The sequence below is a fragment of the Mytilus trossulus genome, chromosome 1 (assembly GCF_036588685.1).
Source record: "Mytilus trossulus isolate FHL-02 chromosome 1, PNRI_Mtr1.1.1.hap1, whole genome shotgun sequence".
NCBI classification, from domain to species: Eukaryota; Metazoa; Mollusca; class Bivalvia; order Mytilida; family Mytilidae; genus Mytilus; species Mytilus trossulus.
The window spans coordinates 51,682,992-51,709,438 of NC_086373.1; the positions used below are offsets into that span (position 1 = coordinate 51,682,992).

The 26,447-nt window shown below is 31.1% G+C and overlaps 1 protein-coding gene across 2 annotated transcripts in view; it reads left to right on the forward strand.

Moving 5' to 3' along the window:
- LOC134727030 (metallothionein 20-II-like) overlaps nucleotides 1-26,285 on the forward strand; it is a 108,924-nt gene extending 82,639 nt beyond the window's left edge. Inside the window, exons 1-3 of one of the 2 annotated variants that reach the window (XM_063591427.1) lie at nucleotides 16,997-17,076; nucleotides 17,672-17,794; nucleotides 18,935-19,111. In XM_063591427.1, the coding sequence (XP_063447497.1) occupies nucleotides 17,049-17,076; nucleotides 17,672-17,794; nucleotides 18,935-19,008 (225 nt within the window). In that variant the 5' untranslated portion in view covers nucleotides 16,997-17,048 and the 3' untranslated portion in view covers nucleotides 19,009-19,111. Of the gene's footprint in view, nucleotides 1-16,996; nucleotides 17,077-17,671; nucleotides 17,795-18,934; nucleotides 19,112-26,059 lie in introns of those variants that run through there. The other variant, XM_063591421.1, reaches the window with a different exon arrangement.
- Nucleotides 26,286-26,447: the final 162 nt, after the last annotated feature.

The following is a 26,447-nucleotide window of genomic DNA, read 5'->3' on the forward strand; positions in this document are numbered from 1 at the left end:
CAGACAGTGTCTCGAAAACAGATAACTGTTACAGTTTAAATTTATCTCAAATAACAGTTTTAACAAAACCTTGAAAAGTACAAAAACAGTGTAACATAAAAAGGTACCCCCTTTAGATATTTAAACTTCACACTTTATTTCCTTTGAAAGAACTGTAAATAAATATTCTAAAATTAGCAAGTTGCCATACAGTTGAAAACAAGTTGCCATACAGTAAATTTGTCAACACGAGCAAGTTGCCGTACCCTAGACTTTATTTTTTATGGTCTATATTCTTTAAAATACATCTTTTTGGCAACAAATTGCAGTAAATATGATGCCACATTATAATAATCTAAAAACGTGTCTGGAAAAATAGTGAAAAACAGTTCAATATCTTGAGAATGGGGCGACAGAGGACGATCGACCTCGAAATTTTCCGGTACTAAGTGGCAAGTTTTGGAGTATTACACAAGTAAGTAAGTAAGTAAGTAAAACTTTATTTGGATTCGGCATATTGACAAACAATACAAAACATAAGCTCTAATGAGCTTTTCACCGAATATAAAAACATATGCAACAACAAATAAAACAAGGCAAGCAGCATGCAATAAATAATAAGAAGCAGCACCAAAAATTAACTCTAAGCAAATAGCATATACATGTATCTTGCAAAATACCAAAACATATATATGAAGCATTAAAATTTTTAAAAATTTTCTGTTTAAAAAATAATTTTTAAATAATTTATGATTTATAAAGTAAAAATTTCAAATCTTTCAAATTTTAAAAGGTAAAAAACAAAATTTCAGTTGCAACGCAGGCTGTTAATGCAACATAAAAAGCATAAATATTGTAACACAAAGTTATATACAGGCAGAGCAAAAACATTCTGTTCCACTCCAGGACTGTACAAGACTCTTAAAATGTGAGAAGCTGTTAACAGTCCTGAAGTGGTCAGGTAAGCTATTCCATAAAGTAGCAGCAGCAAAACTAAAAGATTTTTTTCCATATGAGGTAGTTCTTACCTGTGGTACATCCAAAATATTGCTGTATCTAAAAGAATATTTAGTGTGTTTAATTTTTATTAAATTTTGTAAACATACAGGAGCCAAATTATTTAAAATTTTATAAGTCTCAAGTGCCATTTTCCTGATGCGTCTTACTTGTAGGGTTGGAACCTTTGCGTTCTCAAGAAGAGTTTCAGAGGATGATAAATAGTCGTCGTATACAAATCGTAATGCTCTCTCTTGTATTTTTTCAAGTTTTTTAGAATTTTTCTCTGTACAAAAATGCCAAGCCAAAGGGCAAAAATTAAAATTACTCAAAATAAAAGTATGAAAAATTGTAAGTTTATTTAATCTGTTTAAAAATGATCCAATTCTCTTGAGAACATTCAGCTGTTGTGATGCCTTTCTACACAAGTTACTTATATGTGCATCAATTTTTAGTTGGTAATAACAGCTTCCAATTGCTTTTGAGCATTTCCATAGGCTCAAGTCAATGGGTGTTTCGGATAAGCGAGATTTCTGAAATAAGAATGTTTGAAGGCAACGCTTTTTTAAGATGAACTAAATACGAAACTGTATTCAGACCTAATTCTTTTTTTAAATAAAACATTATTTATCTGTTAAAATAGCAGTAGTTATTTCATTATCGTAGTTTGGACAATAATAATAAATAATTGAATTATCATCGTTTAGACAAAAGGAGAGAAACTAATGTTATCCTAATTTGGATAGAATACATAATACACACAATCAAGGAATAATAAGTGTTCTTATCCGAATTCGGATAAGAAGAGTACATGACGCACAGAGTTAAGTATGCAGTGTGGTGATCCTTATCCAAATTCGGATAAGTACTAGTATATTTAATTTCAAAATAAAGTCGTCTTGGTCGTTATCCGAATTCGGATAAGAAGAAAAACAAATTGTACATAAGAGATTTTTTTTTTGATTTTCTTTTCCGAAATAATGTTACCAAACAAATCGATTGGTTGATTGATTGATTGATTGATTGATTGATTGATTGATTGATTGAAAAAAATCAATCAATCAATCATTGGGTTCTACAAGTATTTCATTTGTCATTGGTAAAGGCGAGTTTGTTACACTGCAGTAGAAAAAATACCTCCAACATGCGGGCCTTTTTTAGCTGACTATGCGGTATGGGTTGAAGGCCGTACGGTGACCTATAGTTGTTAATGTTTGTGTCATTTTGGTCTTTTTGTGGGTACTTGTCTCATTGGCAATCATAACACATCTTCTTTTTTTTTTTATAGTATCTTGAATATTTCAATACGATTGTTTGTCTCCATTCATTTAATCATTTGGAGAACCCTTTAACCATGAGTATGCATCATTTGGCTGTTAGTGGTTTGCCAGTAAACACATTATATATTTTTGAAAGTTTTAATATGTTAAGAAATAGACAATTAAAGCCGTATAATAAGAGATTTGAAAAGGGGAGGGGAGTCAGTTAGAACAACTACTGTTAGAATTAGATAATTTAGAGGTACAACAAGGGATTCATCAAAATGAGATGAACAAAGTTGTAGAGAGAATTAGTAACTTTTTTCAATCAGTTGCTACAAAAACTTTTGGTAAATACAAGCCGTTTAAAAATCGCAAACCAAAAAGCGACAATAAACCTTGGTTTAACAAGCAATGTTTTGATACTAGAAAAAAATTTCACAAAGCGCGGAAAAGGTACAGTTTTATAAAAAATGCTGATAATCGAAAACATATGAAAAAAGCAAGCAAAAGCTATAAAATTGAAATTTCTAAAGCAAATGAACTGTACCAAAGAAATATTGGAAATAAATTACGCCAGACCAAAAAATCAGATAGTAAAAAGTTTTGGAACATGTTGAATAGTATTGGGTCAAATAAAAAATAAAAGGCGCAGACCCTGAAATTTCGATTGAAGCTCTCTATGACTATTTCAAAGATATGAATAGATGTGACTCAAATACTGAGGAACCAGAAGTTAATTTTGATGTACATAATTTATCAGATGAATTGTATAACTTATTGAATGGTACTGTAACCGAAGATGAGATTTTAAAAAGTGTAAAAAACTTAAAAAATGATAAAGCTAGTGGATGTGACAAAATAATTAATGAATATATAAAATGTACTGTATATGATCTTATGCCAATGTATGTTAAACTTTTTAATTTAGTATTAGATACAGGAATAGTTCCAGAGTTATGGTCTCTTGGTATTATGATTCCTATTTTTAAGAATAAAGGTTCAAAAGCAGACCCTGCAAATTATAGAGGTGTAACATTCATTAAACTCTTGTTTAGGAAAGACTTTTTCATCAATAATAAATGAGAGATTAAATAGCTTCTCATGAGATGAAGTTGAACTTATATCAGAATCTCAGGCTGGATTTAGAAAAGGTTTTTCAACTACCGATAATATTTTTGTGCTGCATTCAATTTTATCTATATTTTTTTCAATGGGCAAAAAAATATTTTGCACATTTGTGGATTTTAAGAGAGCATTTGACACTATTTGGAGAACAGGGTTATGGCAAAAGTTACAAAAATCTCACATTACTGACTTAATAGAAAAGGCCTTACAAAAGTCAGAATCAGTAGTTATTTCACTGGTGTTGCCTTCACAAATAGAAAGGCTTAATGTAAAAATCAAAGAGTTTAATGAGAGAATTCTGTACAAATATGACACAGCTGATAAGATAAAAGTTTGTAGAAATAGCAACTTCATTTCAAATGGTAATGTGGTGAAAAAGTTCTATTGGGATTCATTTAGACTTAACAAATTTGAAGGAGTTCGTGTTTTAGCTGGGAACATAAGAAACACTTTATTCCCACGAATTAGGAACCAGGTTCCACATTCACAAAACAATCTATATGTGAATTCATACAGAGAATCTCAAAAAGACACAATCAGCAATAGAAATGATTACAAGTATCAGTACAATACACCCAACAGAAAGAGCAGTAATCGAAGTGATCAAGGACGAAACTCTGAAACTACAGCAGGAAACACCTATCAAGGGCCACCCAACACGTACTATGACAGAAAGCTAGCAGATAGTATTGCATCAGCAGTAGCCAGCGTTTTTCATCAGTATCATGAATTTGGATCCTAGAAAAATAAACATAATGTACAAAATGTAGACTATAACAGAATTTATTATTTGTTTACTTAATTAAAATATGCATTTTGGTATATATATATTAAGAATTCATTATTGGTTCTAATTATTATTATTATTGTCATAAGCTTCTGTAGAAGTGATATTTCTCAGTATTTACTATTAGTATGTAGATTAGGGATAAATTTAGCCAAGGATGGCAAAAGACAGTTTTGTAATACATTTGTAATACTTACACTTTATCATAGTTTTAAAAATCCTTGCATTTAAAGTAACTTTCCAGCTTGTATGCTAGTAGAGGGCAAGCACTTTTATTTAATTTCACATATTATAATCAAAGCTGGATAAAGGCAAATAATTTAAGCAAGTAAGATTTTAGAATTGAAAATAATTAAACAGTGATAGTATTTCTCTATTTTATTTTTCACTTTAATTTCTCTCTCTATCTGTTTTACAGTTCACCGACCCCTGTGCATTTTGAATGGTTAATTCAAATTAAATTTTGATCATGTGTATAAAAGTTTCAAAGCAATTATCTATCAGCTCTTGGAATGTTAATGGATTATTTAAAAGAATAAGTGGTAACAGAGTTTGTAAACTAGATGATGCTAATATTTGTCATATTATGACTGCAATCTAATTAAAATATTGATCTCTGATTACGTTATACTGCATATGAGATCTAACAACTATCAATATGTAGTTTCACTTCTGAGGATTTCACACGTGACTTTTTAAACCAATTAGAATCAATCTTAACAAATCTTTGCAGTCCATTCGATACCTAAATGTATAATATGGCTTATCTATATCATGAGGATATGTCCAGAGAACATCGAAAGATAAAGCCCGACAGTTTGTTACTCGCTTCAAAAACAAAGTCGATAAATAAAGCAGTTTTGTAGACATTGACATCGAATTAACATTACAAAATAACATTCAATTGAGATGTTTCTCTAAGTGGGAAGCTTAAACAGACATGAATAATCTTAATTTGTTCCGCTCAGCCCCCCCCCGCTTTTTTTTTTTTCGATAAAACGAACCCGTGGCCAACTTTCAATCGCAGGGTTTTGTTACAATTTACCGAGTTTACGAACCCCGAAAAAAACATGGTTCCATACTACAAATGAAATGCAGGCATTGAGTTTGAAGGAAATTATTCCAAGGGGGTGGTGTTTTTTCTCTCCAATTTCTTTAAGGGGTTTATATTTGGTTTTTTTCAAGAACTATGACAACATTTGCTTGAATCCAAAATCAGGAAGTATCAACTGTTCAGGGTTTGCTCAGTGTGGCATTTATTATAGTATAGAATTAAGATGGGCAGTTCAATTGATGCATATGTTTTGTGGTGGAGATTGGAGTTTCAGATTCCCACTAATTATGTGGCAGATAATGTATGCAAAGTTAGAAATACTCAAGTACACCAAAAAACTAATAACTATGGAAAATTAATACTTGACTTATGCACAGAATCTCAATTAAGAATCCTTAATGGAAGAACTCTTGGTGATTCAAAAGGTAAAATCACTTTCTATAATCATAATGGTGTGTCAATTGATGACTATTGTTTATGTTCATCTGAATTTTTACCAAGTATTGTCAATTTTAGTGTAGGACAATTTAAACCAACAATATCTGATCACTGTCCAATTTCAATAACTTTACATTCTCAATTAGTGAATAAGTCATGTGATGATTATGCTAATCCAACTCTTAGAAGAGTTAAATGGACTACTAAACGAGAAGAAATTTTTAAGTCCAATAGGTTGAAAGTGAACTTTAGAACCATAAATTCTGATGTAGATAATTTATAACCCAAAATATAGATGCGAATAATACATGTAATTATCGCTATTATCTGTATTTTTCCTTTGATGTTTTTTTGTGATAATTTTCATATCACTCGTGTAGAGTGAGAATGAAAATTATAGCTAGTTTCTAAGGTCCTTAGCAACAGCGTATTAATATAATTCATGCGCTAGAGTGTCGGCCAATCAGAAAAGATTAGCCAGAACTATACAAAAACTGTTATCGGATGACTTCGCTGCAATGTAAACAATAAAAGATGATTTCTCGTTTTAATATTTTACCGTGAATTTCGCCGTTAAATAATTTATTGGAAGTTAATAAAAGTAATCAAATCATGTTATTAACAAATAAAAAAAATCCTTTTTTACATAAGTCTACTTCAAATCGTCGTAGGTCTGTCTGCATGTACATTTCTTCATGCATGTATATTTCTTCGTCTGCTTTGAAAATACATAATATATTCAACCGTTCACTTCATTTTGATACGTGGAAACACCAAATTACAGCTTATCAATAGTGAAAATGGTTTTCGCCATATTTGAACACGCCGGATGGTCAGATGAGACATCTTGTTTCAAATGAATGAACTACCTGAGCGACTACATATATATATCAAATAAGCCTACGCCAAAAAAAAAATAGTACCACAAAAGAAAATGCATGATCATCGTAAAAGATACTTTTTTTTTACTGAAATTTAAATTAAATGATATTTGAAAATACAAATAATAGCGATAAATAGATTATTTATGTTTTTTAAACTCGATGCATTTCTCATTCTCATCTCATCTCAGGGCTCCGCCCTTCGATGAGATGAGAATGAGAAAATGCATCTCGTTTAAAAAAACATAAATAATCTATAATTCCAATGTAACTCAAAGTGTTAATGACACCGTCTCCAGTATATCATCAATATTATACAATGCTGCTTTTTTAAGTAATACTCATAAGACCCCTATTAAAGACAAGAGAAGTAAAAGAAGAAAAATAAAAAAGCCATATTATGATAATGAATGTGAATCTAAATATAGGTCCCTAAAGAGTCTGACTAGAAAATTATGTACTGAGCCCTGGAATGACAGTCTTAGACACAAAGTATTATATCATAAAAAGGAACTGAATAAACTTATAAGGAAAAAATATAGACAAATTAGACATAAAATGATAAACCAGATTATAGATTCAAATAATAGCTGTCCAAATGATTTTTGGAAAACAATTAAGAAACTAAAAAAGGAGAACTTCAAGGATCCTAGTTCTAACATACAACCTAAAGAATGGTTTAAATATTTTAATAAATTAATGAATATTGATTATGATAAAAATGTATGTAATGATAAGAAAGAGTATACTACTTTTAAAGATTGTAACACATGTACTAAGATGTTAAACAGTTCTATTACAACTGAGGAGGTGGTTATTGCAGCAAAATCTTTAAAGAATAATAAAGCTAGTGGTTCAGATTGTATTACGAATGAAATGTTACAAATATCTTGTTATATGAATATTGATGTGTATGTAAAATTGTTTAATCTTATTCTTAAGTCTGGGATCTACCCAACTTTATGGAGAAAAATTTTTATTAAGCCCATTTTCAAGGGTGGGTGTTTTAATGATCCATCTAATTATCGAGGTATAGCCCTTTCAAGTTGTTTGGGAAATTTTTTTCTAAAAGTTTTACATAACAGATTAGAAAAGTATCTTGAAGGAAATGAACTTATATGTCGTGAGCAAATTGGATTCAGAAAGGGAAGTCAAACAAGTGATCATGTTTTAACTCTAAAAACTATAATTGATAAAGCATTTAAATCATCAAAAAAGATATATGCCTGTTTCATTGATTTCAGGAAGGCATTTGATACTATTAATAGAGATGCCCTCTTTTACAAATTGTCTTATTACAACATAGATGGTCCCTTTTTTAGTATAATGAAAGATATGTATAAAGAGGTTTTGTACTCGGTAAAGATCTCGGAAGGTATCACTGATTTTTTTAATTCCTCAGTTGGGGTAAAACAAGGGTGTATTTTAAGCCCTACATTATTTTCTTTATATATTAATGATTTACCATCTATTTTTGACTCAACATGTGAACCACCCAAGTTAAATGATAATGATATATCATGTCTGTTATATGCTGATGATTTAGTTCTTATTTCTGAATCGGCTAATGGCTTACAAAAATGCCTTGACAAGCTTAGTTTATATTGCACTAGTTGGGATTTAACAGTAAATCTTGACAAAACCAAAGTTATGATTTTTAACAAATCAGGTAAAAAACTTATAAAAGACAAGTTTGTTTTTAGTGATAATATTTTGGAACACTGTACAGAATATAAATATTTGGGTATACTGTTTAAACCATCTGGTAGTTTTACAGAGGCAGTGAGACTTCTTTGTAAAAAAGCCTCAAAAGCTATATTTTGTATTAGAAAACTGTTATTTTCTGAAAATATCAATGTATTACCTCACTTAAAGCTTTTTGATGCTTGTGTTAAACCTATACTTCTTTATTGTAGCGAAGTTTGGTCTCTGTATATGATAAAAGATATTACAAATCTAGAGTCAAAATATTGGTCATTGGCTACCATCAAAGTCCAAATTAAATTTGCAAAAACTTTAATTGGAGTAAATAAATCAGCTGTCAATTTAGCAGTACTAGCTGAACTTGATATGTATCCAGTTTTTATAGAAGCTTTAAAACTGTCAATTGGCTTCTGGTTGCATGTCATAAAATCTGATAACAATTGTTTACTAAAAGATGTATATTGTTCCAACCTGCAATTAACCAATGGATTTGCTAAAAAGATTGAACAGTTACTTGCTACAATAAATTTTTCACATGTTTGGAAAAATCATGATACTATTTCAAAAAAGCGTTTATTATATGCAATTCATACCAAACTTAATGATAGATATCTTAATTATTGGAAAGAAAATATATTTTGTGATAATAAATCAGTACATGGTAATAAGCTGAGAACATATAGACAGCTTAAAGAAAATTATAAATTGGAAACCTATTTATTGTTAAATATAGACAGAAAAGTAATAGGGCATTTTGCTAAAATTCGTATTAGTAATAGTGTTCTTAGAATTGAACAAGGGCGTCACACTAAAACCCCTGTAGAAGCAAGAATTTGTCCTTTGTGTCTCTTAGAAGTAGAAGATGAATTTCATTTCACTTTAAAATGTACAAAATTAAATATAATTAGAGACCAACTGTTTTCCAGAATTAGTGAAATAGTTCCCTCTTTTTTCAATATGACTAATGAAGCAAGATTTAAATTTTTGTATACGTGTGTTGAGACTGATATAATTAGAATTATTGTTAAATTTATAAGCGACATGTACATTTCTAGAAATGCTCTATTAAGCACTAAATAACTTTGTGGTACCACCTCCTCATATAATGTTTATAAATTTGGTATGATATATATATATGTTTGTATGTTTGTGTATAACAAATTTGTATTGTCTTGGTATCAATCCTGTAATTTTGGATTTTAAACCAATAAAAATTACTTACTTACTTACTTACTTACATTACTGGGAAAATTTTTACAGTTATCTATAATATGTATCAAAATATAAAGACATGTGTTCGATATGGTAACCAAAGTTCAACTTTCTTCAACTGTGGTGTTGGTGTTAGGCAGGGTGAAAATTTATCACCGTTTTTGTTTTCAGTATTTTTGAATGATTTAGAAAACTTTTTTGTGGAAAATGATGTTAAAGATTTAGAATATATTTCTAAAAACTGTGAAGAGTTGTTACAAGTATTAGTTAAAATCTTTGTAATTTTGTACGCAGATGACACTATTATTATGTCTGATAGTAAGGAAGAACTACAACATGCACTCGATGTTTTTGAACAATATTGTAACATATGGAAACTCCAAGTAAATATAGATAAAACAAAAATTATTGTGTTTAGTAAAAAAAAAGGTACGAGACAACTTTGATTTTCATATATATGGTAATGCTATAGAAGTTGTAGATTCTTACAATTATTTAGGAATAACTTTTAATTATAACGGTAATTTGTGTACTGCTAGAAAAAGGATTTTTGATCAAGCACAAAAAGCAATGTTTGCTCTCTACAGGAAGATAAAACATATATCATTGCCTATTGATATTCAGTTACAACTCTTTGATGCTGTAATCGCACCTATATTATTATATTCATCAGAGGTTTGGGGGTTTGAAAATAAACAGAATATTGAGAAAATGCATTTGCAATTTTGTAAAAATATTCTTGGTGTTCGGAACAGTACACCAAATTTTATGGTTTACGGGGAATTAGGGCGGGTTCCGTTAGATATCACTATAAAACTTAGGATGGCATCATTCTGGTGTAGAACTATTAAAACAGAGAGCAAACTGTCAAATATCCTTTTAAGACTTATGATTAAGCTACATGAAAATAATCCTACCAAATTTAAATGGATTCAATATGTAAAATCTATATTTGATGATACAGGTCTAAGTTTTATATGGAACGATCAATTAGTTGTAAATATTGATTGGTTAAAAAATATGGTTAAACAGCGATTAACAGATCAGTACTCTCAGCATTGGTTCTCGCAGATACATAATGCATCTAGGGGTGAATTCTATTCTTTATTCAAACTCGAGTTTGGTTTGGAACCGTATCTATTGCGATTATTACACAAGGACAGATATTACATATCTAAACTTCGATGCTCGAATTTGAAGTTACCTATTGAGACGGGTAGATGGGCGGGGATTGCGAGGGAAAATAGAATATGTACATTATGTAATGAGGGAATAGGGGATGAGTTTCATATATTGTTTACCTGTAAAAATGCTGATGTTTCTGCTCTTAAATCAAAGTTTATACCAAATTACTATGTAATGAATCCAAGCAAGAACAAGTTCACTGGCTTATTGTCTATTTGTAACGTACAAGTTCAAAGGAATTTATCAATTTTTGTGAAGAAAATCATAAAATACTTTATTTAATTATACCAATTGTCTTTTAAAATATACTATGTATTTGTGTTCCGTTTGTCCTGTCTCGCTATGTATTATCTTAATATGTATGTATATATTGTCCTCTTGTACACAAGTATGTGTCTGAGGTTATGAATAAAATCTTGAATCTTGTTAATCTATATTGAGTGTACGGCTATATCGGCGGTGGGTCTGTTAAGCAGGTTGGCTATACGTCTGTTAAGAGTAAAACGCACAAATTAATACATAAGGCTGAGTTCACACGTAATTCGAATTCGATTCGCATTAACTAATTCGAATTAGTTTAATTCGAATTCGAAACGTTTTACGTCCTACTTGAAATGACACCTTAGTTTATATAACAACATATTTCTTTTTGGAGAAAATTTGTATAATATAATCTTTCCTAGGGACAGGGGAGGTGGAGAAAATGAGTATTATATAATCTTTCCTAGGGACAGGGGGAGGACCCAGACCCTCCTGGCAGGTTCGGATCACTACGTCAAAAAAATGTTTTTTGATAGGCCCTGGTAAACATTACAAGTTACTTTGCCGGGGAAAGTTTACAGGTTATTTTGCATGGAAATAAATAACAAGTTACTTTGGCTCAATGTAAAAAAAATCCAAAGCCCCCTCCCCTTCCCCCATCAGAAAATCAAATGGTTGCTACTTTAGCTGTCCAAGATGTATGTATACAATGATGACGTGTCATAGAAAAAGATATATTTAATCTTACATATAGATCTGGGTCTGTTCAAACGATCAGAGAATATAGAATTGACAATATAAAAAAGAAGATGTGGTATGATTGTGCCAATTAGACAACTCTTCACAAGAGACCAAAATGACACAGAAATTAACAACTATAGGTAACCGTACGTTCTGCAACAATGAGCAATATATTACCTCAGACTTTAACTCACAAAGTATGCATATATATTCAATCCTTCTGACTTCATAACTCATGTTAGAGAATCGGCTTAATTACGACTTTATATGATGAAAAATAATTAAAATCCTTCTGTGAAAATGGATCTCATATACAACAGTAATGAATCGCTCTACAGTGAAAATGAAATTGTGAAATCATTTATATTCAACAGTAAACATGAATCGCATCACAATAACAACAAAGCGGAATTTGAATCAACAAGCTGAACAAGAAACACTGTTTTTAGTTATACTACATTATTAATCATGTTTAAAGGTACATTTTTCTACAAATGAAACTTGACTGCTACTTTAATTTTAAAACTCTTGTTCGTTAACTAATCTTGATATTTATCTATCTGTGTATCAATTTTACACATGGATGGCTGTAGGGTCCGCATTAAATACATTTATCATGAATTTATAAAAACAGTACATATTCTATATCATTTCTTATTTCATTCTAGAATCGTGAATTTGTCGTCTGTTTATTTATCATTCTACATAAGAAACTCATCATGGATACAGTGAAAAGGGCATTTCAGGATTCGCACATTACATACACTGATAAGAAAGATTTTTATTGATTCGTAATAATAATTGATAAACTAGACCGTTATGTCGGCTTAAATCGAAAATCGAAATTGTGCTCTGTCATATTTTAGATTGGAACGTAGAAGTGTTTTTTTATTGTAATTTCACATAAAGTTTTCAAACCAATTAGTCACGCGTGACTATTCGGTTTCATAAATAGTTGTATACTTATGCTGTCCTCTGAATATCTTTTGCTTAGTTTTGTAGCTGGGTAACTGTATCTTCGACCTATAACCCAACATCTCCTTTAATTCCTCATTAACTGGTTCAAAATTTAAAACACAGAAAAACAAACAAATGTATAGTTTTCTAGGAAAAAATATAAAAACAAAAAATACTTTTTGAATAGCTGCCACTTTTTTGCAACTTTTAAGGAGAAAAAGTCTTTAGCTATTTGACTAGTGATGCCGCTCACGATATCCTTGGCAGAGCCAAGCAAGGACATACGGAGAACAGATTCTATGTGAAACAGAAGCAACGCTTTGTATTATATTGAAAGCTACTTTAAAAGAACAGTTAATTTTTAAATTATATTGTAGAACACATGACATCTTTTATTTACGCTTTGACAATTACACCCACTAAATTTGGTTAAGCAAGCTTTTTTTCTTCCTAGGCAGTTAATATATAATGTAACTTCGTTCAATAACAGGCGCTATCAAACACATTTTCAGTATTAAAGTGAAACTCATATATATATTTTTTCGATCTAAACCATGACAAACTTGACCAAAACCATGACGAATTTCTAAACTCTTAACCGAACCATGTCAATCTCTTAACCAAACCATAGCAATTCCGATATTTTGCTTATTCTGCATTAATTTCGTGAAACCACAATTCCAATGTAGATTGTTTGACCTTATATACAGATTCAAATATTTTATTTGCTTTTCAACTGCTCGTGTGAATAGAACTGAGGCAATAGTTTAGGAAAGTAACATGCATAAATTAACCATGTCAAACTTATCCAAACTATGACAAAATCACTGTTCTAAACGCTCCTCGATATGACGACCTTACTACCTGTGTTGTAACACAAATTTTAATATAATATAGGAGCAGACATTTTATTGTAGGATTTCATTGAGATTAATGGACCTAGAGAGCGATTTTTACGGCATTGCAATTTATCTTCTCTACAGAAATTCTTGGGAGGTTGCTGCACCAGGTTGTTTTGTGAAGTTTTAATACATGTATGCCCTGCTGACTGCAAATTTTTAGGTCGATTGGACTTGTTGTTTCAGAGTATATCAGATAACTTGCAAGCATGTGAATTTTTTTCAGAAGAGATCTATGTAAATACAATATTAAAGAGAAAAAAAAACCGGAGTTGTCGTTCTTCTCCGTTGAAAGGATAGATAGCACACAGCTTCATTCAACAGTTGTAGTTGTAAGTGGTGGTGGGTAAAAGAAAATGGGGGGGGGGGGGGCAAAAGGAGGTTCGAGGGGGGCATATTTAAAAAAATAAAAACGGTACATATATATACAAATGGTTAAACACGCCGTTTTACAATATGAATCAATTGTTAAAAAAAAAGCAATTGTAAAACGGTCTCTCCCCATCCCCTCTAAACAAACATGATTGATTGCTTAATGTATGTTTATTGTTTGTTTGTTTGTTTGTTTGTTTGTTTCTTTCTTTCTGCAAGGGTTCATATTATTGTGTTACCCATGCCAAGAAATCCTAGCTAAAAATTCCGGTGGACCTCCTACGGCACCCATCAGTAGATACAGATTTAATTTCATTCAACAAATTAATTTATGACCTCTAACGTAAGGGTACCCAAATTGCACCGAGTACCCAAATTGCACCTATTTAGAAAAAATAGCAACGGAAATCTTACAAGATTTCCTAGAGACTAAACAATTTGTATTTTTATGATTTGATACTATGTACGTCTTTCAACATAGGTAAACATATTTAGATACACACAAAACGTTCACAGTATCTATCAACAGATGCACTGTTTACTGAAAAAGCAAAGATGTACGAAAACGTCATCATGCGACGTCATCAAAACGTCATCTTTTTAAAATTAGCAAATACAATATATTATAAGTATCAATTTCGTACAATATGAAGTGTAAGCATGGACTAATACCCAATTGTTTAAAATATTTTAAAAAATTAAACAAAAGCTCGGTTATTAGACTTTTTACGATGTGAATTTAAGCATGGATGCAATTTGGGTACTCCTCATTACAGAATCATGGATAGTTTGGAGGTTGATTCAAACCTATTTTTTTATGACTCAATATGGATTAAAAATTAAGATGGGTGTACCTATACAATAAAGAAGGATAGGGCTACAAAATAAGCACAATAAGGACATTTATTTCTTGATCATAAAAAAACGTAGGTGAAAAAACTGTCAAAATAGGTGCAATCTGGGTACCGTCACGTTAGGTACGTCTAACTAAGAACACGACCATATACCAAATGGTCAATATTAATCATCCATATAATTTGGTCTATGGGATATTTGCAGAATTTCAACGGAGGCAATTTCTTGGCATGACATATCTTAATATAATTCATAAATATGTCAGAAAAGTATATTTATATTGTTAGTATCAAGTAACGGTCTGTTATTCATTCAAACATCAGAATTATAATCGACCTGCAGTGCTCTTAAACACCTTTGCAGTTTGGATTGTTGGGAATGTCTAGTATACATGTGGGCGAATTTTTTCGGAGGGGGTAAACTTGTATTTAAAAAAAATAAATGAAATCTTCATTACTAGACATGAAGTTTTCAAAAACTAAACCAGTGCCATGTGATGATGACATTGTATTACTTCTTAAAGATATATGTTCATTGTTGAAGGCCGTACAGTGACATATAGTTGTTAATGTCTGTGTCATTTGGTCTCTTGTGGACAGTTGTCTCATTGCCAATCATACCATATTTTCTTTTTTAGCCTGAAATTAAGTGGTTGTCGTTTGTTTATGTGTTACATACATGATTTGTTCGATTTTTTTTATATATAAATAAGGCCGTTAGTTTTCTCATTTAAATTGTTTTACATTGGCATATCGGGGACTATGCGGTATGGGCTTTGCTCATTGTTGAAGGCCGTACGGTAGTTGTTAATCTCTGTGACAGTTGTCTCATTGGCAATCATAACACATCTTCTTTTATAAATATGTTCTTTGGGGGGGGGGGGGGGGGATCTGGAAGGCTATGGATATTTTTTAGTTTCTATTTTTTTGAGAAAAAAAATGTAATTTGATTTTCAGCCCGAGAAAAAAAATTGTTTCACCCTCAGCTGTCACTATATGTAATTAATATATAATTGAAAGAAGTTTTCGTCACGTCGCCAAAACATTGATTTGTCCCGAAATAAATCCATAGCCACCCACCTACCCCTCCCCCTTTTTAGAAAATCAAAAGTAGTTATTGCCTAAAGAGGTAGAAAACATTTAATGAGTGAAATCGTGTAAGAATATTAAAAAATGTTAACTAAAAAACTTTCAATTTTAGCATTACATAAAGTGGCAGCTGAGGGTGAAACAAACAATTTTTTTTCTCAGGGTCCCAAACAAATTATTTTTTTCACCAAAACCTGGAAACAAACTTTTTTTTCCAAAAAAAAACATAGCCCCCCCCCAGAAAATCAAATGGTTGCTGCCTTAGGTCAGAAATGCTCTAAATATAGATTGATATGTTAAATGATGCAAATGATTCAATCATTTTATATTTATAACTCTTATTTTCATTACCAAATATTATTACTGAAAACAGATAACGGCTATGTTAGTGCAGTACTAATTGACACTTTGACATAATTTAACATAGCTGATTAATAAATATGTATGGCAACGTTCCAGAAACTGTAAAAATAAAAATATTTTGCTTTGTGCAAAACATCACCTGACATAAACCGTCTGCAAAACCCCGGTTCAATCTACTTACTATGTTATGACGCAGTAAAGTATTGATTTTAACATGAGGCTCTCGAGAAGGGTTTATATGCTGTTTGACATACATTGTTTATAAAATGTAAAAAAACATTTATAGAATTGAGTATAAATAAAATGTAGAATGATGTAATTCGATTATGTGTTTTATTCTAATTTAAACCAATTCTTTGTTAAGTTAAGCTAGACAGAAATGTTGATTTTAACATATGACATAGTATACACTATGTCAGCCCTCAGATAACATAGTTTTTGCACACGAAATTATATCGACATACTACAAGGCAAAACACCACGTGACATAATCCGTGTGCAAACTTCTTGATCAATCTAATTACTATGTTATGACGCAGTAAAATATAAATATTGACATGAGGCTCTCGAGAAGGGTTTATATGTTGTTCGACATACATCGTGGTTATAAAATGTAAATTTGCATTAAGAAAAACAAAGTACAAATAAAATATAGAATGATGTAAGTCGAACATATGTTTTTCACTAATTTAAGCGTAGCCTCTGTTAAGTTAAGCTAGACATAAAATGATGATAATGACATACGACATAATATGCACTATGTTGAACCTCAAATAAAATAGTTTTGCACACGAAATTTTCTCAGATTGTTATATAAAAATGGGCATACTACTAGAATACAACCATTCTATTTTATATCATTTTAATCAGAACAACATCTACGAATAAAATGGCTGGACCTTGTAACTGCATTGCAAGTAAGTAGTTTACATAATTGTTTAAAATATTTTATAGACATTATTATTGATAAATCAAAGATTTATTCAAAATTGGTGCTTTAATTACTACCGGGACGGGGTAGAGGAGATATTGATATATATATATTTGTTTTAATAATTCAGGATTAAGAAAATTTTTGTTATCAGTATGAAATGTGAGATAAGTATTATCCTTATTTTTTTATTGATTTTGTCCTCTTGTTTCGCCCTCCTCACTTATTAGTTACTGATAAACATAATGGAAACTTCATTTATTCATGGGGAGGCCATAATGGTTATTAAGGACTAATTATCCATTTCATTAGTTGCCATCCATACTAAGTGTTTCCCATTGTCTTACTAGGGTAGAATATTAATTTTTCGAAATGAGCCTGGCCCCTTCCGAAAATCAAATGATCGTTCAACTTTCCTGGATTTTGTTGATTATTTGCATGCAATTATTTTAATTTTGAATATTAAGGTACTGCTAAAGATAATCGAATGTTTGCAATTTATATGTAATTTAAGTGAACGTTTAAAGCATGATTGCGAGTCCCTGAAATCACTTATATTGTTGCTTTATTTTACTTTGCAGCAAACGTGTGTATCTGTGGTACCGGATGCAGCGAGAAATGTTGTCGATGTGGAGACGTCTGCAAATGTGCAGGACTTAGTGGATGCGCATGTTCCGGATGTACAGTTGTTTGCAGATGTTCAGGTTTGTTCATATTTACAACATTTTAGTAGATATCCATTTTATTTACATAGTTTGATTTTTTACATACAAATATGATAAGAAGATGTGCTATGTCTTGCTCTTCTAGATTAAAGTATCAATACGTACACATTCAACTGATTCAGTGTTGATACGCCATAAACAATCTGTAAAAGGCACGACCTTGGCCAATTCCTTCAAATCACCAAAACGTATAGATATGATGTCGAATTAATGTAACTATAATTGTACAGATATAGCAACTTATTATTAATCATGTTCATATTTTTCAAAGACAATAGTAGTTTCAGTTTTTTCCCTTTTAGAGAAACAGTTACTGCTTTAAATTGTATACATATGTGTCAAAAATCCGAATGGATAAAGTATTTCCATTTGTTTACACATTGTTTCGAAAATGGCCTGATACAAAATATGTTTTATTACTTTTGCAAATGTCCTGATTGAGGAAAAACTATTTGAAAGGTTTGAGATGGGGTCGTCGGTAGGGGTCGGTGTGTTTTAAAAAAAAAAAAGGGTATATTCTTAATTTCCTGAACTAAAAAATCGTTTCAGAAGGGAAGTTAAAGAAATAATTTGCTGTATGTATTCGTTAAATTTGTTTAGCTTCTTTATTCTTTCTAAATTAAAAGCAAAACATATGTTCATTTATTCGAAAAATATATTCAATGTTCCCAACAAAATATAAAATATTGGTGAATAAGATTTTATTATGGACTTTAAACTGTCCTTATACACAAAATTAAAATTTGATCCAATCACATAAACACATTCAGATCCAAACAACATTTGTTTGTTATAGTTTGTTCATATATGTTTCAACACAATAAGATGCCCAATGATCAATTACATAAAACTCAAACAACGAAAAAATGACATGGAGGCTAGGTCGACAATGAGCAAAACCGATACCGTATATAGTAAGGTATAAAATGAGATGATTGTGTTTAGTAAGTTTGTGCGATATTTAGTCTTATATATACGGTATGCGGACCTAACAAATTTTTCCTAAGTGTTTAATGTGCAATTTACACACATATAATTCTTCCTTTAAAAAGTATTAACACTTATGGAGATTTAATTTGAATGTCTATATTCATATTAATGAAATTTATCACGTTTTAGGTACCTGTGATTGTGGATGTGATTGCACTGGTCCGACAAACTGCAACTGTGTATCTGGGTGCTCCTGCAATTGAAACAAAGATAGCCACAACGTTAACGTGCATAATCCATTCAGTCTTAGTCTAGTCATACATATCATACATACGTACATTCTAATTGGTTATATTCACTCATATCAAAAACACACCTTTTGTTAATCATTTTTGTTGAAAATATTTATTTTGTATTAAAAATGTTTTGAGTCCATAAATGTCAATTAAATGATTGTCGTTTTGCAGTTATCGTTTCTCAGTACAGGAATATTTGGTATTCCCAAACATGTACAACATATTTGTGGGAATCATATAATTGAGGTAAACACCGCAGGAATATTCTCCAGACATAGAAGGAAAAAAAATCAATTTCTTGCTATACACATTAAACCTTAACATTACATTTTAACTCGTTCATCAAACCAATCTGATTGACGTACAGAATGTACGTCCACAATCAGAATAGCAACGCGTGGACATCGAAACTGTATTTCCACCAGATAGTCGTCAAATAGTCAAACTGCTTCAATTGTTTCTAGTAGAACAAGGGTGAAAAATATCAGAGGAACACCAAAACTCATACATTGATAATAGGCTAACAACGCCATGGCTAACAAATAAAAAAGACAAAAAGACAAATATTAGTACACAAGACACACAATAGAAAACGAAAGATAAAACAACACGAACCCCACCAAAAACCGGGGAAGATCTCAGGTATTCCGGAAGGGTATGCAGATCCTAATCTACATGTGGCACTTTGTGTGCTACTTAGCTCTTAGCGGATGCATGTGGTCATTTTTTCATCCCGAGGTTAGGTCACGCATTGCGCGATCCTAGTTCAAACAAAAGACTTGAAATTTGTCACACCAAGAACGCACCATTCAGAAGTACACATACTCCTATTCAATTACTAGTATTATGTCAATGCCGAGCTGAATATCATCCAATGTTAGCCGTTTGACGTCCAGCTGATATCAATCAATCAAAATTACACCACTCACACGAAAGAATTTGCATTTCCCAATCGAAGTAGTTCTCTGGATTCAGTAATTGTAATGTGTGTATGTGTGTGTGTGTGTGTGCGACTAGTTCTGATTACTTTCAGGAATTATACTCTAGTTTTCCCGGTTTTTTTTATTGTTCATGTTGTTTGTGTTTTTGATTTTTTAAATGTGCTGCTGGGGAAAACACATTCAAGTTGAATATATGAAGAGGATTTTGTTCTTTACCTGTCACATATATTACAGGTGTTCATCAATTAGAAATATGTTACGGGCACATCTAAGATATAGTTGATCCTAGTTTTTCATACTATAATTATGTAAATAGCATAAAAAAAATACTAGTACCCAATCAAACTATATGGTAGTAAACCATAAATGGTGACGCTTTTTGAGCGTTTGAATAGTGTAGAAGAATGTGCAATTACAAAGAACATTTGTTTTTCAATTCTCGACTGTATCCTGCTTGTTACATTTAAAACTTGTCCCCTCATGTTCATTGGTTCGGTGTAGCTTGGTTGTTATGTTTGTGGCGTACCAGACTAATAATCCGATTAAAAAATAATTTATGCACAATTAGCACAAAACGACACATGTAAACTTCTGTTATTGAAACATTGTATTATTAAAAGCCAGAACACAATTTATGTGTGAAACTGATAAAATATCAACTACAACAAATAAACACGATAAAAGCACGAAAGAATCCACTGTTAAAGAAATATATAGAAATAAAGGGGAATTTTCAATAGCGCATGTGTAGTTATATTAATGTTTTTGATACTGAAATTAGAAACAGACCTTTATAATTTGATGTCAACAATAAATTCTTCGACTAACGTAAACATTTAAATTGAAACAATGAGTAACTGGGCCATTATCATTACCGAAAACAGTGTAAGGTGGATATTAATCTTTCTTGCTATGAAATGTCATTGTGACATAGTTTTACGTATCTCATTCATAAATATATATGGAAACTTGCCATGAAAGTATAAATCTACATAAGTGTAATACACGTATTAATGGTCAGTTTTTCATTCGAACACTTGAAGGGATGCGATATATACTATAGTGGACATTAAAGTACACAAGTAGAACAAAAATGGACCAAAGAGAAAAGCGTGTCTATTTTCTAGATAAATTTATTAATTACGTCTTATCTAAAAGCATCAGTCGAAAATAAAACAAAGAACTAATAAATATCTCTTCTCTAAATTTCTTTTACACAATGTTTATAACTACAAAACACAGACCAAGTTTAGATTTGAGCGGCAATTTTACCTTTCTAGAGTTTAGCCACTTTTAAACTTTTAACTGAAATGTGCCTGCACCAAAAACAAAGAACGTTACACACCACCCATATTACCACTAAACGCATTTCAAGCTTATAATTGATTAGGCAGTTGCTATATAGTACCAGGACTTTTTTTCCGGTCACTACAATGTGTCCGTGAAATATTATCTTCCGCAGCACTAGGGGGTTGCAAATTATGTACATGGAAATATAAAAAGCAATGTTTTGCAATCTTTAATAGTTAGGTATCAATCTTGTTACTGGTAATTGAAACTGTTGTTTCATTCATATATCATAGTCCAATGTGGGCAACGTATAATTAGAAAAAAAGTCATATATGTCCCAAATTTTTTTCTTTATTTATCAGTTAGTTATGGCATCAAACTGTTAGAAGAGTGAAGACATTACTTGTAAAACAAAGTTGGGTAATTTGGGATTGCAACTTGACTCGTGCAAGTTAAAATGGGGATTTGGTTACGTTGAAGAAGATTGAAAATCATTACGTCTGAAGAAGTTAACTTGACATAGTTAGCGATCCATAGCTTTAACATTAAATTGTTCATATCTGCGAGAGAGGTGGGAGATGTGTTCTATAAATAATCTCATCATAGATACCAGGAATAAGTTTTGCATATAAGACAGACGCACGTTTCGTCTACAAAAGACTCATCAGTGACGCTCGAATCCAAAAAGGCCAAATAAAGTACGAAGTTGAAGAACATAAATTTATCACATGTATTGATATCCCCGTTTTCAGCCTTGATCACAAAATTGGAAATCATTGATCGGATTACACGCAACCTTGTGCTGCTCAAGATATTATTACATGCACTTCTGTAAGCACAAAAATAACATGCGCATTCAAATGGCCAGACAAAAAAAACATAGCACTATAGCCACTCCGATTTGATTGGCGTCACGTTTACTTATCTTGAGTTAATAAAATGGAAAATGGAAATGGGGAATATGTCAAAGAGACAACAACCCGGCCATAGAAAAAAACAACAGCAGAAGGTCACCAACAGGTCTTCAATGTAGCGGAAAATTCCCGCATCCGGAGGCGTCCTTCAGCTGGCCCCTAAACAAATATATACTAATTTCCAAATTGTACACACGAAACTAAAATTAAAATAATACAAGACTAACAAAGGCCAGAGGCTCATGACTTGTGACAGTCGCAAAAAATGTGGCGGGGTTAAACATGTATATGAGATCTCAACCCTCCCCCTATACCTCTAGCCAATGTAGAAAAGTAAACGCATAATAATTCAGTTCAAGAGAAGTCCGAGTCTGATGTCAGAAGATGTAACCAAAGAAAATAAACAAAATGACAATATTACATAAATAACAACAGACTACTAGCAGTTAACTGACATGCCAGCTCCAGACTTCAATTAAACTGATTGAAAGATTATGATTTCATCATATGAATATCAGACTCAATCCCTCCCGTTAGGGGTTTAGTATCATACCATCATAACATATATGAGAAGAGCATAACCCGTGTCATGCCAACAACTGGTTAGTTCCTAACAGATAGAAAAACTGCTGAGTTTGTCGTTTCCATTCTCTAACTCAAGTTGTTTTTTTCGCTTTCTAAATCAAGTTATATGTTCCATTATAGTGGTATATGCAAGCTTGGGCATCATCTATTTCCCATGGACACATGACATATTTATTTATAGATATTTGACCTAAAGATTTCAAATCATAAATCATCATTATAGATAACCGCGTGCTTTTGTGAAAATAACTATTTATACTTTGACATAAATGTTTTACAAAAATATGTGTACACTTATATTAAGAGAAGAAATGCAAGCTGTTGTTTTTACATAATTAGTTAGAAGAAACTCAAAACTAACGAAGAAAGCTCAAACACATCAAACAAATGACAATCAACGGTTAATCTCTGTAAAGAATTTTCTATAGAAAATGGTGAATTTTATGGTAGTTAAACCCTCTCACTTGTATGACAGTCGCTTATCTTAAACCAAAAAAACATAATTCTAGAAGTTTAAATGTCAAAAATAGAGATACAGCAGTCAATATTGTGGTATATTCTTAATCACTATGAAAAACCAAAATGACATATAGACAAAGTGCATCAGCAAAAATTAAAGACAAGACTAAGTATACAAATAAAGTACGTACACGAACATCATCATATTGGTGGAATTCATAAGCTTTCAGACGCGTCAAAAGAAAATTACCAAATATGGTCCAAACATTTAACGTTAATTATTTACAAAGACAGATATAAGAACACTATAACAAGTAATTAACATGATAAAGAAAGTCAGTACCTATAATCTTTATTTCATGTATTATTTTTGAAGTTGATAAGAAATATTTACCAACAAGGTCTTGCTATCTCCCGATGATTTTTTTTTTTTTTGACGATACCGTACGCTCTTAAAACTTAAAGGAAGGGATGTCAATGTCGCCCCGCATTTAAAAATTAATTATTGTTGTCAGTAACACTTCCTTATATTTTCATTATAATAGATATTAAAATGAACTCCTTATTTTAACATTCAATTTCAAACTATAGAAGTATAAGTCAGATGGTCAATATCAGTTCTGAAAAGATTTATTGACCCATATCTAAATTAGCAGCATGCTAGCTTTGTTAGGTAAGGATGGATATTATAATAATTTCAAGTTTCAAATGTCATTGTGACGTATTTTCACGTATCTTATTTATTAGTGTATTTGACCATGGTAACGTGTGAAAATCTCTATCTGTGTGCAAAATATAACCCGACATAACGTAAAGCGTGTGCAAAAATCCGGTTCAAACTTATTGCTATGTTATTACGCAGTAAAATATGAATTTTGACATGAGGCTCTCACAAAGGGTCAATATGTTGTTAGACATACACTGTTGAAATTAAATCTAAATATAAAAAAATATCTTAAGAAATAAAATACAAATCAAATGTAAAAAGATTGAAGTAAATGTTTTTTTTCTCACAAGTTTAAACCATGTATTTATTAACTAAATCTGAACTAAATGTGTAAATAATCACAAATAGCATACTGTTCACTATGTCGGACCTCAGATAACATAGATTTTGCACACGAAACTTCCTTAACTGAATATATAAAAATCGGCATACTACTAGACAACAACCATTCTATTTTATAGTATATTAAGCACACAAACTTCAACGAACAAAATGCCTGGACCTTGTAACTGCATTGAAAGTAAGTAGCTTACATATATATGTATAAAATTTAATTGGAAATCTAATTTGAAACATAATGTAGTTGATTACTGAATATAAATTTTATGCATCTTAAAAAAAAACGATGAGTGCATTTTGTTAATCAAAAAACAAAATTAGAAAAGATTCTCGTAGAAATCTATTGTACATATAAGGCTGCGAATTGATTTATATGAATTATAAGATAAGTGTTATGCGTAAAATATTGGAAGGTAGAGATTAAAACACAAATGGACAGTCTTTTATTTTTACTTTGTTTCCCTGCCTTCTACAACCCCCGCCTCACCTATCATTACTGCTTTGCAGAAAGGGCCGATGGGAGCGCTCCATTTGGACGATCGATGCAATTAAACGAAACTTATAGTAGGAAAACCTGTTTAAAATTTATCCTTGGATGGGAACACTACTTTAATAAATGAATTGATCCATACCTCCCTTACCTGAATGTCGTTGGTCAAACGCCTGTAATTATCATAATCTTGAATATTAAGGTAAACTGCCTGTAAAAAAAATATTTTTTTAGCAATTTATATAATACAAGTGACAGTAAAACGATTGCTTGTAAGTCAAATGAAACCACTAATATGGCTTCCTTTTTCTTTATATGTAGCAAACGTGTGTATCTGTGGTACAGGATGCAGCGGGAAATGTTGCCAATGTGGAGATGCCTGCAAATGTGCAAGTGGTTGTGGATGTTCCGGATGTAAAGTTGTTTGCAAATGTTCAGGTTTGTTCATATATATACAAATTTGTTTTTGTAGATATCCATTTTATCTACATAATTTGAATTTTAACAAAAATATAATAAGAATATTTAGTATGACTTGTTCTTCTAGACTAAAGTATCAATGAGTACACGATCAACATATTAAGTGTTCAAGACGTCATTTACAATTTGGGATATGACTTGTTCTTCTAGACTAAAGTATCATTGAGTACACGTTCAACTGATTTAGTGTTCAAGATGTTATAAACAATTTGGGAGAGGCATGACCTTGTTCAAAGCCATCATATAAGCAAAGAGTATCGATATGATGTACAATTATCTACTTATTATTAATTGTACATATATAGCAACCCATTATTTATCATATTGCAATTTTGCCAAAAAAAATTAGAAGTTTCAGTTTTCCCATTTTCAGTAACTGCTTTAAATTGCATAATAAGGAGCTCGAGGTAAAACATAAATGTATTATTAGATGAAATATTTGACCGTATTATAATTCTATGTGTTTGCTTGTTTTTTTACTTATGATATATAATTGTTTCGGAATGGTTCTGATATAAAATATGTTTTAGTTCTTTTGCTTAAGCTTTGATTAAAAAGGTAGGGAAAGGGAGTTGTTATTTAACCTATGTTTTATTCTGAATTTCTTGAACTTAAAAAATTAGTTTCAAAAGAGAAGATAAACAACAAAAATTTGCTGTGTTCATTTATACATGTATAAATGACAAATTTCAAAAAAAAAATCAAACGAGAAAACTAACGGCATAATTTATGTACAACACAATAAACAGCGTGAGTCAAAGTGGTAAACCAAAAACTATTAATCATTTTTCAGGTACTTGTGTGTGTGGATGTGATTGTACTGGTCCGGCAAACTGCAAATGTGAATCTGGGTGCTCCTGCAAGTGAAACAAAGACAGCCACAACATTAACGTGCATAATCTATTCATACTTGTAACTTATATCATTCATAATTAATTGTTGTTATTTATTAATATGAAAAACCCAAACTTTTATTTTGTTGTTGTTGAAAAATATTTATTTTGTATTTAAAGTGTTTTACGTCCATAAATGTCAAATGAATGTTAATAAATGATTGTCGTTTTTACAGCTATCAGTCTTCATTACAGGATAATCTGGTTATCCCAAAAATGTACAAAATATTTGTAGTTATCACATTATTGAGGTAAACAATCCAGGGATGTCATCCAGACAGTAAACGA